Consider the following 14253-nt stretch of genomic DNA (forward strand, 5'->3'; position numbering starts at 1 on the left):
ACCGGCATGAGCACACTCGGTTTTATACATTCAGGTCTGCCAGGGCAAGAGACTTATTGAAGTACTTTTCAAAAACTTTTTGACTCGTTAGTGGGCTTATGTGATGGAACCATCAGTTTTTTAATAGAAAATGAAATTTAAAAGGGCTGCTCTGTTTAAAGTTTCAGAAAACCTGTCGATTGCATTTTCTACTCTTTGCCTGTACCTATAGGATTTTGGAATCAGTTATTATTAATCAGACCTTCCTTTAAAATTTTAAGTGAGTTCAGCTCAAAAAAGAAAGACTTATAGCTTATTTTCTGGAGCATTTCTGTTACTGACTGTACAGAAAAGTAGCTGACAACTTTTGAAGTTTGCTTTTGTTTTAGGCTTGAACTTGCAGGATAAAACCTATCTGTGCTCCCACATTGAGGCAGTAATTTAAAACGTATATGGAAGCCCTCAGTGTTGTCTTGTTTTCTACTTGTAATATGTCACATTGTCACACTTGTAGGCTCTGCTAAATCACTAGACAAGAGAACCTAGGCTTAGTAATGTAGGGTTTCTAGAATGAATCCTAGTGGTGAAACTTGTTTACCCTGTGAATTAACAGCATATTTCCTTAAGTTTCAGCTGCTATGCCAGGCTTTATGTGAGGGATCAGGCTATGGAGCTATTTCCCTGTCATTAAGATTTCATTGTCTAATACCTTAAGTTAATATTAAAGTTGCTAAATGGATGACCTTGTGTAGGTTTGAACTGAGAAGCAAGAAGTCCTGAGAGCATTATAGAAAGGTAAAGTTGAAAGTGGGTTGTAAGATTGGAGTTGTGCATATAAGCTAAGTTTCACTACTTCACTTGATTACAAATTTGATCTGCCTCAGGTCACCTCTGTAAATGTGTTTGGCTTGATTATAAGCAGCCTGGATGGTAGATAAATTTCCTATATAGTCTTGATCTGTTTTGTGCTGTTAATGAAGTTACACTGTTCACGAGTCTGGCCTGAGATGATGAATTGTTGAGAATTGTTGAGCCATGCAGTCTAAGGAATTAGAAATAGCTATTTGGGCATGGGTTTGTTGGTGGTGGTTATGATGCCCAGTCCTCATTTAGGTGAAAGTAAAGGTAGAGAACACTGTTTTTTAAATGCACATGCCTATGCTAAAAAAGCTTTATGTTTCCTTTTTAATTTGTAGATATAATACTTTGCCAAGCAGACGAACTCTGAAAAATTCAAGACTAGTGAGTAAGAAAGATGATGTACACGTCTGTATCATGTGTTTACGTGCCATCATGAACTATCAGGTATGTTTGGATTACTGATCCTTTAAAAAAAACTGAATTTGTCAGACACGGATCTTATTCTCTTTGGTTTCTTTGTATTTTTTACATTTGAAGTAAATATTAGGATGTAATGAGATACTAGAGAAAAAAAGATCTGGTTCATTCTAACATTCAAAACTTAGTTAATTGCCTTTATATTTTAATTGGCATATATAATTTACAAGGTAGTTAAAGGAAAGATGATTTCCTCTTACAGTGATAAGCTTGTTTAGATTACTTGTAAATCTTTGTGCCCGTTAAAGGCAGAATAAGCTGATGGTTATGGATAATGACAGAATAACCTTAGAACACTAAGAACAAGTAGACCCTCATATTAGGTAGATGACTGGTCTCAAGGGATTGTGAAGTAAATAGCAAGAATTTAGGGCTACCATCTATTGGACTTTGTCATCCTGATCCTCATAAGAAGCACCTGGAAGATTTTTGTTAAAAGTGCAGTTTCCTCCTTCAGGTGATTGTGACGCAGGTTATCTCTACTCTAAGAAACACCGGGAGAGTATAGTGTGTGGTTTGGATTAACCCTAACAACAAAGTGAAAGTTAGAGCTGAGTGTGTAGGGGGTAGACAGAGAGGGTAAAAACTATTGTAAGATAAGTAAACCAGGGGTGAGAATTAGAAAAACATGATTTAGATAATTATGTTGATATGAATGCTATGTGTGGATTTCATCTTAAGGAAGAGGTAAGGGAGAGCATAAATCTATGTGTGTCAATTGATGTTATGTTGGAGCTTTGGGAAGTGTAATTAGAAATAGTTCTGAGCTGGAAAGTGAGTTTGGAGAAGGATTACTTCCTCAACTGAGCAGGACCTAGAATGACTCTTGGGCATGTTGTTCATTGACTCCTTTTTATAGAAGGATGAGGTAACAGGTCTCAGAGCAAGATAAGTTTACTAGATTTTTGATGCTTTTAACAAACATTGTCCAGAGAAGGGGACTGGAGCGGTGGTTGTCAACCCTAACTGTAAAGTGGAATCACTCTGATAGTTTAAAAAATTGTCACATGCCATTCAAAATGTTGGGGGGTGGGGGGCAGGAGGGGAGGGATTGGGGTCAGAATGGGGGGTTTGCAATTGTATGGGGGAATATAAAAATAAAATTTATTATTTAAAAAATAAATAAATAAAAAGAAAAAGAAAAAAAAAACGAAAACAAAATAAATTAGCCTGGGGGGTCATGGAGAATCAGGGGTTTTTGTTTATTCTTGCAGGTGATTTCATTGAGCAGAAAAATTGAGAATCACTGGCTGGTGCCTCTTTACCATTTTAATAAACAGAAACATGGAGTTTTTTCTATAAAGAATAGGAATGTGATCCCTTGATAACAGCATCACTTCTGAAAATTTTCATAGAAAAATGTTCAGACACTGATGTACATTTGTGATGAAATAACTGGATTAGATAGAACTTCAGGGTTTTTGTTACTTAATATAATAAACATTGCCAGTCCCCAAGCTGACTAGTAATGCTGTGTTTTGTCTACATTTATTTCAGTATGGTTTCAACATGGTGATGTCTCATCCACATGCTGTTAATGAGATCGCCCTAAGTTTGAACAACAAGAACCCAAGGTAAGCTTGCTCTGTGATGTACAAGTCTGTATCTAGGGAAAGCAGAGAACTAGTCAACACTTTATCAGGTTATGTTATCCAAGTAAGAGTTTGGAAATTTTCAAGTGAGATTCTCTGAAATAAGATTGCCAGTAGATTCTAGACTCCTTGGCTCTGTGGAATTTTCATTTCAGCTAAGTTGTATTTCTTACATGTGACAGAGTTGAATCACTTGTGACAACTTTGGCCCTGCTTTTCCAGCTTTTATCTTCTTGAAGCCTGGCGTTAAGCATCTTTGCAAGTTTAACAAAATTTGGTGGCAAGCATGAGGTTGTCAGGTTGCCAGGACTGGGGCTAGGAGAATCTTGATATAGACTTAGCTACACCAGCTAATAATGGGAGCTAACTTAAACCACTATTCCTTCATTTTGCAACCTTTACATATGTAGTTTTTATGACCAAATGAAAATAATTTTATGCATATTTCTTCTATTCACTTTCCTATAAAGGCCAATGCCATATATTATTCACATCATAGGTTATCTTCTAGAAGCCTGTCTTCATCATTTTATTTTATTTATATTTGTTTTCCATCCTGATCAGAAATTCTGTTTCTCAAAAGTATCATTCCCTTTCATCAGTTATCTATGGCTTATCTGAGACAGTTAATAAATTTTTTAGTTAACTAAAAAATATGATGATAAATTCTTTCTGATTCAGAATGCAGTGCAAACTATAAAGTCCTATTTCAATGTTGGATATTAGTATTCCAAACGTCCCCTGATTACAAACCTTTTGCAACTCTAATTGCTTCCTTAATTTACTAGAATCCCTAATAGTCGTGCTGCTGCTTCTCTGCCTCCATTACAAGGAAGTCACTATTCACTTTTCTTTAGACACTTAACATCGTGGATTATCAGAATGCTCTTTGTTTAGAGGTTGGCAGTAGTCTTTATTCCAGAAAAAGCATGAAAATCTGGTAATCTTAGGATGAAGAAAAATGCTATGCTTGATATTGTATTTGAAAACTTATGCTGTAGTTCTAGGTTCTCCTTCTAAAAATATTTCAGATTAAGTTTTAGTTTCTTGAGTTGGAGAAAATATTCTTACATTAGTGCAGCTGTGACCTGGCTCCTTTCAGATCTCCTACATAGGAGGAAGAAATGACAGAAACATGCATTATCATTTGTGGATGGAGCCACCTGCAAATAAGCAGATTTGCTAATTTAAAACTTCAGTTTCAGTCAGTTTTGAACTTTTCTGCAAATGTTGTATTTCTCACTCTTAATACCAGAGAAAATATTTGACCAGTGCTTTATTTTCCTGAATAATCCCAAACTTCCTATTGCTTTTGGCTCATCAGTGAAACTTGTTCAACTATATTGAACTCAGACACATGATGATAGAACTCAAGGACTAATCTTTCCCAAATTTTTATTAGTGAGCAATTTGTAATTTGTGGAGTGGGAAACACACCTTCCAGATTTAATACCTATTTCACCACGTCCTCACCAACATTTGTTGTTGCTTGTTTTTTTGATATGTGCCATTCTTACTGGTGTAAGGTGGTATCTCATTGTAGTTTTGATTTGCATTTCCCTGATTATAAGGGATGCTGAACATTTTTTCATATGCCTGTTGGCCATTTGCATTTACTCTTGGGAGAAATGTCTTTTAAGTTCTTCTGCCCATTTCTTGACTAGGTTGTTTATTTTGTTTTTGTTGAGTCATGTGAGCTCTTTGTTTATCTTTGTGATCAGTCCTTTATCAGTTGAATGGAGTGTAAAGATTTTTTCCCATTCAGTGGGGTGTCTCTCTGTTTTGGTTAATGTGGATATGGTGAAAAATGAACTATCCTACATTGCTTGTAGGAGTGCAAACTGGTCCAACCACTATGGAAAGCTATCTGGAGGTTCCTCAGTCTACTAAAAATGGAGCTACCATACGACCCAGCAATTTCACTGCTAGGGGCCTACCCAAAGGACACAAAAATATTGATTCAAAAGACCACCTGTACACCTATGTTTATTGCAGCACTATTTACAATAGGTGAAACCTGGAAATAACCCAAATGCCCAAAAATAGATGACTGGATCAAGAAGATGTGGTATATATACACAATGGAATATTATTTAGCAATCAAAAAAGATAAACTTATGCCATTTGCAGCAACATGGATGGAGCTAGAAGGAATTATGCTCAGTAAAATAAGCCAGAAGGAAAAAAAAAAAATAGTGGATGGTTTCACTTATAATGGGAATATAGGGGAGCCAAATAAGACATCAGTGTAAAAAAAATAATAGCAGTACAAAACACAGCAAAGCAAAACCAGACAATTATAAATCAGAGACATCCTGCAGGGGAGGAGGAAGGAGAGGGATCAGAGGGAGGGAGGGAGGAGAACAGGAGACTGTGGTAATGGTGTATGAGTGCCTTGGGGAAGGAAATTCTATGGAGACGCAACCTGAGGGGGTAGGGGGAATCAAATAATGTTTAAAAAAATTAAAAAAAAAAAAACAAACAGGTTTGTTACCTCGATAAATCATATCAATAAAATAAAGGTTTACACATACTTCATTACATCATATCCATGTTGGAAGATTGGAATAGCTGACTTATCACATTCACTGATTTGTGTTTCTCTTTTTTCTTCTTAACAGAACAAAAGCACTTGTCTTAGAACTGTTGGCAGCTGTTTGTCTTGTCAGAGGCGGGCATGAAATCATTCTATCAGCATTTGATAACTTTAAGGAGGTAGGATACTTTATAGTTTTAAAAAGAATGCTCATGCAAATATCTTGTATTTAGACATCTTTGAACAGGATGATTTGCCTTTTTATTCTAGGGCCTAACTGGTATGATATTCTGTTTTCTAAGATATTCAATTTTCTTTTTAATCCCTTTCTTTTTTTCCTTTTCTCCTATCTTTACATGAGTGAACTACCCCCCTTTCTCCTTTCACACTGAAGAGTATGTTCTCTAATCTTTACAGAGAAAATATCATTTGAATCGTCTGAGTTTAGGGAGATTTGAGAGCCTGCTATTCCTGACTGGGAGAAACTGTCTTATAGCTCGCAAATGCCTGGGCAGAGAGGGTTTGGGCCCATGATTAATAGCTACTGAGCTGCTCGTGGCCGAGAGCACCATACCAGGGAGTTAGACAAAAGACAAGTCTTTGCCCTCAAGAAGATTGTTTTAAAGCTTTTTATCCCCAGTTACTAATTTAGGATTCCATTCATCTTCTAATGGAGGGGGAAGTAATTATCCTTGTGTTTACTGGAGGGAGTAGATGGCATTGATAGGGCTCAATATCAGGCATCAATATAAATTTTTGAAATAGAGTAGCCAGACCCTTTGAGCTTTGTGTTAGGGTACGGCCAAGCATGCTGTTACAGTGTGGTACCAGATGCTAAAAAGAAATTTGAAGACCATACCTCTTAAGTAGATAGCAGGGTTTTCTTCCTCTACTTATTAAGCCAACATATCCATTCTGTCCTAGTGACTTCCATTAATTAATTCAAATAAATTGAAGGAAGGTGTCTTTTAACTTATGATAGATCTTTATGTGGATCATTTCATTTTTTCCCCTAAAGATTTAATATTCATGCATACAAGAACTGGGGTACAGGCCAGAGATTGAGGGGTTGAGAGGATTCACCAGAGACAGAGTGGGAACAGAACAGGCAGATTGAAATATACACTGCTGAGGGGAGCAGCGGGCTAGTCAGGAGAGGTCTGCTGCGCCATGTGGGCAGCTCCCTGGCCGGGGATCGAACACGTGCTGCAGTGGCTGCAGACAGCTTCATAGGTTATGTCCCAACCCCCTGTGCCATGAGGGAGGCCCTGTGCAGATAATTCCTTACATTCAATATTTCTAGTTCTTGGCAAAGAATGTTGCTACATGTCTTATAATGCTACGTGTATTAGGAAAATAGGGCACACTTTAAATTTAATGGTAATCTGATGACAGGAAGAATATTAACTCGAGGCTTTTTGCTTTCAGTGGGTGAGGAGGTAAGGGCCTAAGCCTCATGTCACTGAGTAAGCACATATCAGTATGTGATGGTCTGGAAACTCTGTACATGAGCTTTAGTTGCATAAATTCAGATGGTAGACTTGAACCAAAAATGGTTAGTGACATTCCTGAAAATGTGACTATATTGAGTAAAGACTACTTTCACAGTCAACCGTTGTGTCCTTGAAGTTTTTTTCTCTTAAATTTTTTTTTTTTTAAATAAAGGGAATTAACACATCTGGTTTTGTTGTTGAAATATCTCCTCATGAAAATTTATGGTCCTGAAATGAGGACGAGGGTGAGAACAAGGCGTCATCTGTTTTTCCTTATTGGCTAATTTAGCCGTGTGGAAAGACATATGCCCATCTTTCCTAAATTGATACTTTGTTAGTTGCCTGGCAATATATATTTTTGAGCAATTAATCTACCAGACACCCCCCAAAAAATTGAAAGTGAAAAATCACTCTTTTGGCTTTTGCATTAGTTCAGAGTCTCATTTGCAAGAAGCAGAAACTGACTCTAACATATAGAGGGAGGGGTTGATTGGAAGGATGTCTAGAAATGCACAGAGTTGACAAGGAGCCTGGAGAGACAGGTCTGGAAAATGGGCAGCTGTTCCAAAAATGTGGCTAGACTCTCAGACTGTGCCCTGGAAACCGAGCCATCGTCAACATGCTTGGGGGTCTGCTCATAGTTTTTCTTCTCTTCCAAAGGACGTGGACCCATCGCCTGGGTCACAAAACTACACTACTATTTAACAGCATCTATGAGTCCTCCGTTTGTTCTGAACACTGTTTAGTCTAGATTCTCTTAGGAATTGTGAAGTCTTCTACTTAGACCCTGTTTTCCTAACTTTTATTAGCCTTTCTTCTTTTTTCCATTATATTCTTAGTTATATCTGTGGAATTGCCTTTAAAAAGTGTGTCTGGCAATAAAAAGTATGTTCCTGTTTGAAATCAAAGGGGAAAAGGACTGAGGCCCACTGGCTGCACTGGAATTGCCTACTGTGACACGCTAATAAAACCATCTGAAGGCTCTGTGCTAGCAAACCCCTCCCCACCCACTGGGAGGTTTACCTGGAGTTCATCAGGATTCCAGATAGATTATAACTGTATTCTCGTCTACTTCCAAAATGACAGCATATGACTTTAACAAAACAGCCTGAGTTTGGTTATGAGAGGCCCAACTCCCTCCCATTTTTTACTTCCCCGTGTAGATAGAGGGAGCCTTGTGCAATGAGTCATGCAGGGCCACCAGCCACCCTGCACACAGCATCTTGGCAGTAGCTGCTGATTTTTTCACCTATTGCTAGAAGGCTTCCTAAGAAAACTGATGTGGGTTAGCTACTGGGCATCTGTAGTCACTTGTGCTACACATTATTAAGGTGATTTAAGAAAACCTGTCAACTTTTATTTACAGTGGACCAAATTGGTCAGGAAGGAAAACAAACATCTTGGTGTGCTTCTAGCACTTCTTTCAGTTTTAGTCCCTCTAATCCAACCCAACCTCTGGAATGATTAAGGGTGGAAGATCAGAAATCAGCAAAAGACTATCCTGATAGCTCCTTCACTGATAAGTTTTCAACATAGAGAAAAATTTTAGTTTTAGTTCTCAATGAACCAAAAGCAGTATATTCTCTCAAATCTCAAAAATGGGAGCTGTATTTCTTTTTTAAAAGATTTTTATTTTATTTATACATACAAGAACTGGGGTATAGGCCAGAGGTGCAGGGGGTGAGAGGATTCACCAGGGATAGAGTGAGGGGCAGAACAAGCAGATTTACTGAAATACACTGCTGAAGAGAGCAGCAGGCGAGACAGGAGAGGTCTGCTGTGCCATCTGGGTTAGCTCCCTGGCCGGGGATCAAACTTCTGCCACAGTGGCTGGCAATAACTTGAGTGTGCTGAGACTTTAACCCCTGCACCACCAGAGAGCCCTGGAAACTATATTTCTAAAGCATGGATGTTTCATTTTACCATGCCAGAATTAGATTTATCTAATTCACCAGGACTTTTCTGTCCAGTTCATTTTCCCAGAATGAGGAAGCAAAATCATAGTAACTTATTTTTAATTGTCTATTAACCATTACAGTTATTTCTTATGTATAATAAATTACCCCAAACTTCATTTCATTAGTCTCATGGATTCTGTGGGTCAGGAGTCAGACTGGTCATGGCAGAACTGATGGTCTTTGCTGTGTTAGTTCTAAGGGCTCATCAGGAAAGAGCCGATTGAGTAGGATCAGAAATTCATGTGGAAGCCCCTTCACTCATTTATGTAGACTCTGGGTGGGCTCTGATGACTCAAACACGGAACTCAGAGGAATCTGTTAACCAGCATGCCTGAGCTCCTCATAGCATGAGAGCTGGCTTGCAAGAGGAAGTGTTGGGAAGAAGCATCTGGAGAACAGGCAGTCAAAGAGACAGAAATTTTACTGGATCTTGTGAGCATGTTCAGAAGTCATCAGTGTCATTACTGTTGGTTCCAAGTGAGTCCCTATGACCAACCCAGATGCAGAGTGGACGGTGATGACTTCTTCTTTTGATGATGGAGTTTGGGGGTCACAGTGTACAAGAACGTGTGACAAGGAAGAGGCTGCTGTCGTTCTTTCTCTTCTTCACTCAGCCCAATGTTTGTTTCTCTTCAGGACTGGAAGCTTTATATTGGTGGTAGGGCTTATGCTTCTTCTGTCAAGCCATTGTATTATGAGAAAACATTTTGAGGGGTCTTTCTGGAGGAGAAAGAAGCTATTTACTTAGGATTTCCTCAGCCCCTGGTAATGTGCTAGTTATTTCTTTATCATCTGTGTCTTTCTGGTCTATCAGGGAAGTAAAACCTATTTTGCTCATATTTAGGGTGAGTGATGCTAACTTACCAGAGAAAATGTTCATGTGTACCTGCACTCTGTGTTAGAAACACTGATAAACTCTTAAAGTAAAATGATCAAGGAATAGATCCTAGCTATAATAAGGAACCTCCTAGTCTGGTTGAGAAAGCAGATAAATATTTTAATAATAATGGGTTTTATAAAGGTTACTGCAGGGTGCTTTGCAAGGAGGAGGAACCAAAATAAGCTGGAAGAGGGGGGCAGATGGGGTGGGAGCTGTCAGGGGAGGCTTTCTGTAGGAAAGGGCACCTGATCCTAGTGTTGGATAAACAGGGGTTAATCAGGAATATTGATTTCTTTATTACTGAAGTAACAAATTGTCACAAACTTAATGACTTAAGGCAATGTAGATTTATTTATCAAAATTCTGTAGTTCAGAGGTATATGAATGGGTCCACAAAGTGGTTTTATGGAGAATCAATTTCCTCACCTGTTTAGTTCCTTAGAAATAGTTTACATACCTTGGCACATTGCCCCTTCCTCTAACTTTAGAGTCAGAAACATAGTATCTTCTCTCCTTAAATCATCTCCCCTCCCCTTATTCCCGTACCCCACTGCCTCACCCCTACCCCTCTCAACCTTTCCCTATTCCTTCTTTCCCCTTGTCCCCCCTTGTCCTCATTCCCTCTCCCCCATAGCCACATTGCCACATTTCTCTCTCTCTGACTCTGATCACCTGGCTTCCTTTTATTAACCCTTGTGACTACATTGAGCTCACCTAGATAACACAGGATCGTTTCCTCATTTGATGTTCCTTAACTGAATCATAGGGATTGCAGAGTCCTTTTTACCAACCATGTAAGGTGAATATTCATGGGCAGCAGGCATTAGGACATGGGCATCTTTTGGAGGATCCTTATTCAGCCTACTGGGTAAAGACCATGAGGCCACTATTTTTATACAAAGAAGGTGACACTTGGGCCTCTGTGGTGGTGCAAGGGGTTAAGTCGCAGCACTATGAAGCTGCAGCTGTAGCACGAGTTCGATCTCCAGCCAGGGAGTTGACCCACATGGCTCACCAGACCTCTCCTATCTCGCTTGCTGCTTCCCTCAGCAGTGTATTTCCGTAGATCTGCCTTTTCTGCTCCCCACTCTGTCTCTGGTGGATCTTCTCCTCACCCCTGCACCTCTGGCCTATACCCCAACTCTTGTATGCATAAATAAATAAAATATTTTAAAAAGGTGGCATTTAATGAAGCTTCAAAAAGTTATTTTTTTCAGTGTTAAATAGGGGAAAGACATAGGAAAAAAATGTGGCATAGAAAAGTAGGGACAATTCATGAAAGACCTAATTACCTATTCCGAAGACTTGTTAATTGCCAGGTAACCTAAAGGTAGCATGGAGCAGTCACAGCAAATGTGTTCCCTCATTTTCTCCAAACATTAACTGTTGAGATCCATTCTCTTGGTTAACAAAGAAAAAGCTGTTATTTCTTTTTGCTTCAAAAGTCAGTTGGCAGTAGACGCAGCATGAGGTCAATTTGACACATTTGCGTGTGGTTGGGATCTGAAATTTATTTCAGAAATTTTTGCGTTTTTCTCATTCCTTCCTCTCATATGTCCCTTCTTCTCCTGTTCATTCACTCTGATGTGGGCCTGAGGAGTTTTTTTAAACTAGAGGAAGTACAGTGGAATACTGGTCCCCAGGGACAGGTGAGGTCATCACAGTACCTGGTGAGCATCTGTAGAGATGCTTTGCTTCTCAACCTAAAGTCAATTAGACCCTCCCTTTCTACAAATCTGGGTGAAATTGTATACAACAGAGAAGCTCATCCTCTATTCTGTTCTTAGCAGCCACTTTAAGAAAAATCACCAAGGTACTGCTTCCTTATTTTTTTATTCAGGTAAAAGTGCCTTTTCTATGCTCTTTGACAACTGCAAAGTGCCCTATACCCTTTGACAACTGCACACTGTTGGCATAAGTGCCCCTATTTCCTGTGCTGGGAAGATTACAGTGAAAGACCTTAGGAGAGAGCAGGGAGAGCTCTGTGTTACTTTAAGACCCATTAAAATCTGACACCGAGGCTGGCACAGGTCCCTAATATGGAACTTTCATTGGGAAATGTTCTTGAACATTTAGATGCTCTTCTGGGTATAGGGTATATAAGGATGGTATGATGTATTCTGCTGTGAGTTGATTAGAGAACTGGAATCAAAACTTACAATCTTGGCAGCATCACTAACTCCAAACACTATTAGAATGGAAGTTTGAAGTTCCTGGTCAGGATTTGGTTGCTACTCTGGCATTTTTTTTTCTGCAGAGGAATGTTAATGGTCTGTTTTAGGATCACCTTGGTTTCCTTTTCCTAGGTGAAAGAACTTCTTCCCTGCTCTTTCATTCAATACGCTCTGACTTGCATAGTGGAAAAAACATATATTTTAAAGTTTGTGTCTTGGAACTTAAGCATACTGTTGTATTCTTCATTTGTTACAGCTGCCTTTAAAAGTAGCTTTATATTGCTGTGATAAACTTTGAGACTTTGATGGAAAATGAAAGTCATGATTAAGTTTTTCTCTCAAAAGTTTCTATTGCCTTGAAAAAAGCACTTATTTTAGTAGGTGTTTAGTTAAGGACCAGCTGTAGGCTAAGGATAATAATTCAGTACTTTTTGTGCTTGTGTTTATATTTTTATAATCCGTTAGAATTTAAACTAAAGTTTTAGGTGTGCATCAAGTTCAAATTTCATTTGCAATTTAAATACTTGTAAAACATAAGCACATTTTAAATTTATTTGGACTCCCTAGGTAATACATAGGACTCCATTGTTTGTTTGTTTTTTTAACTACCAAACACTCATTTTAAGAAAAGAAACAGATTTCATGAGCTTTTTCATTTCATTTATATATATTAGTAAGAGTACCACTTATTGTCTGCAGAGTGTCAACTGGCTAGAATATGTTACTTTAGGACCCATCCTATGATGTAGAAATGAGGAAAGAGATGCTCAGAGTAGGTAAGCCTACTTACATCCTATAGTAAATGGCAACTCTGGGATTTTTGCTCAGATCCATTTAATGCCAAGACTCACAGTCAGCTTTATATGACAGGTTGTCACACACCAAGCACTTTCTACACATTCACACACACTCTCAAGTTTCTACCAAAAAAAGCAAAACTAACTGGAACATTTATAGACTGGGTAGATTATTGGAGTGTTTGAAGTTCTGTTAACATTCCATGTAGACTGGGGACCAAAAAAAGAGTCTAAGTGTTGAACAGGATGATAGCAGAAGGAAGAGACTAGATTTGAGTGTTAGAATTCTGGGAATAGAGGAGAAAATGGACATAAAATCTGTCTTAAGGGAGTGTAAGTCAGAATAAATGGTGAAAAGGAAGAATATTGGACTGGTCTTCATGTTACAGAATAAAGCATGACAGGTGGCAAGCATGATTAAGGCTCAGAGAAATAATAATGGAGATCTGAAAACTATGATTAAAATATCTCACCTGGAAGATAGATAAAAGTAGGAGGAAAAAGAAAAAGGGAAAGGAAACTAACTAATAGTACTTTACAGTTTATAAAGTGCTTTTATGTCTATTCCATTTGATACTGTGGAAATCTGAGAAGCGAATTTTATATGCTTTGGATAAATCTTGAAGAATACTGATGTTCTGTGTAAAATACACTTGTTTGGCAGAGAGGAAGTCCAGGCATTAAATGACTGGACCAAGTTTGTAGTCATCACAAAATGAAGCCATAAAATTGGAGAAAAGTCATCAAGAGACAGTGGAATAAAAATCTATTCAAACAGTGTGTGTTTAATTAAGAAGAAAGAATGTGACCACCACAGTGGGTTGGGTTTTTTTTTTTCCCCCCTCAGGTGAAGAGAGTTAAGATTTACTTTTATTAGACTGATACTTATTTTTTTAGTGATGGTAAAATGCTCAAGGTCAGAGTCTTAGCCTGAAATAAAGATAATGAATGAGAAAACAGGCTCAAACAGAGGTGAGTGTGTGTGTGCGTGTGCGTGTGTGTGTTTGAGTTTGTGTGTGTGTGTGTGTGGGGAAGAGATCCAAATAGAGAAGGGGATTGTAACTACAAAGGTAAATTCTATAGGGGCAACAGTTTTCAAGAGTAAGGGGACTAGGCTAGAATGGGTTAGAAGGATGTTCAGAAGAGCATACAAACACGAAGGATAGAAAGGGTGGGAGGCAATCTAAGGGATGTGGTGTTTTATGTTACAGGTTTCTGCTTTAGGTGACAAGTTAGTCAAATAGTCTCAACACCCCTTCCAATTCTACCATTGTATGATTCTACATGAAATTTTGTCTACACATAAATGCCTGCATGTAATATATATTATACATGTATATTGTTATAGCTCTATCTGAGAAAGGCTAAGTACTACTTTGACTGCAGATATAAAAACAAGTTACTTAGACTACAAAATGACAGGTAACGAAATTTACATACGAGCAAAAAGTAACCTATCTAAAGCCTGTTAATAACAAGATTAAAGAGAGGTTGCAGTGATTTGAG

General features: G+C 38.3%; 1 protein-coding gene across 4 annotated transcripts in view; it reads left to right on the forward strand.

Moving 5' to 3' along the window:
• FMNL2 (formin like 2) overlaps positions 1-14253 on the forward strand; it is a gene marked incomplete at both ends in the record, with an annotated part of 274318 nt that overhangs the window by 213560 nt on the left and 46505 nt on the right. For all 4 annotated transcript variants that reach the window (XM_084238495.1, XM_084238497.1, XM_084238496.1 and 1 more), the window contains 3 exons: positions 1176-1284; positions 2815-2891; positions 5531-5624. In XM_084238495.1, the coding sequence (XP_084094621.1) occupies positions 1176-1284; positions 2815-2891; positions 5531-5624 (280 nt within the window). The remainder of the gene's footprint in view (positions 1-1175; positions 1285-2814; positions 2892-5530; positions 5625-14253) is intronic.

This window comes from Talpa europaea, assembly GCF_964194135.1.
Source record: "Talpa europaea genome assembly, chromosome: 1".
Lineage (NCBI taxonomy): Eukaryota > Metazoa > Chordata > Mammalia > Eulipotyphla > Talpidae > Talpa > Talpa europaea.